This window comes from Lottia gigantea (assembly GCF_000327385.1).
Source record: "Lottia gigantea unplaced genomic scaffold LOTGIsca_3270, whole genome shotgun sequence".
NCBI classification, from domain to species: Eukaryota; Metazoa; Mollusca; class Gastropoda; family Lottiidae; genus Lottia; species Lottia gigantea.
This window is the reverse complement of record NW_008709100.1, coordinates 1-1,514: the sequence shown is the minus strand read 5'-3', so window position 1 is coordinate 1,514 and position 1,514 is coordinate 1. Positions and strand designations below refer to the sequence as shown.

Below are 1,514 nucleotides of genomic sequence, written 5' to 3'. Positions count from 1 at the left end.
TGGCATGGCTCTTTCCTGGATAACAACTAAGGTCCATAGTTAATCTCTTGGCATGGCTCTTTCCTGGATAACAACTAAGGTCCATAGTTAATCTCTTAGCATGGCTCTTTCCTGGATAACAACTAAGGTCCATAGTTAATCTCTTAGCATTGCTCTTTCCTGGATAACAACTAAGGTCCATAGTTAATCTCTTGGCATGGCTCTTTCCTGGATAACAACTAAGGTCCATAGTTAATCTCTTGGCATGGCTCTTTCCTGGATAACAACTAAGGTCCATAGTTAATCTCTTGGCATGGCTCTTTCCTGGATAACAACTAAGGTCCATAGTTAATCTCTTAGCATGGCTCTTTCCTGGATAACAACTAAGGTCCATAGTTAATCTCTTAGCATTGCTCTTTCCTGGATAACAACTAAGGTCCATAGTTAATCTCTTGGCATGGCTCTTTCCTGGATAACAACTAAGGTCCATAGTTAATCTCTTGGCATGGCTCTTTCCTGGATAACAACTAAGGTTCATAGTTAATCTCTTGGCATGGCTCTTTCCTGGATAACAACTAAGGTCCATAGTTAATCTCTTGGCATTGCTCTTTCCTGGATAACAACTAAGGTCCATAGTTAATCTCTTGGCATGGCTCTTTCCTGGATAACAACTAAGGTCCACAGTTAACATCTTGGCATTGCTCTTTACTGGATAACAACTAAGGTCCATAGTTAATCTCTTGGCATTGCTCTTTACTGGATAACAACTAAGGTCCATAGTTAATCTCTTGGCATGGCTCTTTCCTGGATAACAACTAAGGTCCACAGTTAACATCTTGGCATGGCACTTTCCTGGATAACAACTAAGGTCCATAGTTAATCTCTTAGCATTGCTCTTTCCTGGATAACAACTAAGGTCCATAGTTAATCTCTTGGCATGGCACTTTTCTGGATAACAACTAAGGTCCATAGTTAATCTCTTAGCATTGCTCTTTCCTGGATAACAACTAAGGTCCATAGTTAATCTCTTGGCATGGCACTTTTCTGGATAACAACTAACGTCCACAGTTAACATCTTGGCATGGCTCTTTCCTGGATAACAACTAAGGTCCATAGTTAATCTCTTGGCATTGCTCTTTACTGGATAACAACTAAGGTCCATAGTTAATCTCTTGGCATGGCTCTTTCCTGGATAACAACTAAGGTCCATAGTTAATCTCTTGGCATTGCTCTTTCCTGGATAACAACTAACGTCCACAGTTAACATCTTGGCATTGCTCTTTCCTGGATAACAACTGCACAATTAAGGATCCTTACTACCAGTTGGTCCTTGACCAAACCCCATGGAATCGATCTTTGTCTGGACAATGAGGTAGATCACTGACAATGGAGAAGATGAGAAGTCCTATAGATTCAGATTGAAAGGTAAAAGACGTGGGATTGCTTATATACATAAACCATTAGTGAGAATTACGGTAGAACCAGCTAGTTCCGGGGGGGGGGGATTAGTCAATCATTAGAATAGGTTATAAGAG

The 1,514-nt window shown here is 40.6% G+C and overlaps 1 protein-coding gene across 1 annotated transcript in view; it reads right to left on the bottom strand.

Moving 5' to 3' along the window:
• LOTGIDRAFT_176751 (hypothetical protein) overlaps window positions 1-1,246 on the bottom strand; it is a gene marked incomplete at both ends in the record, with an annotated part of 8,558 nt that extends 7,312 nt beyond the window's left edge. The window contains one exon of the mRNA XM_009058144.1: window positions 25-1,246. Coding sequence (XP_009056392.1) covers window positions 25-1,246 — 1,222 coding nt within the window. The remainder of the gene's footprint in view (window positions 1-24) is intronic.
• Window positions 1,247-1,514: the final 268 nt, after the last annotated feature.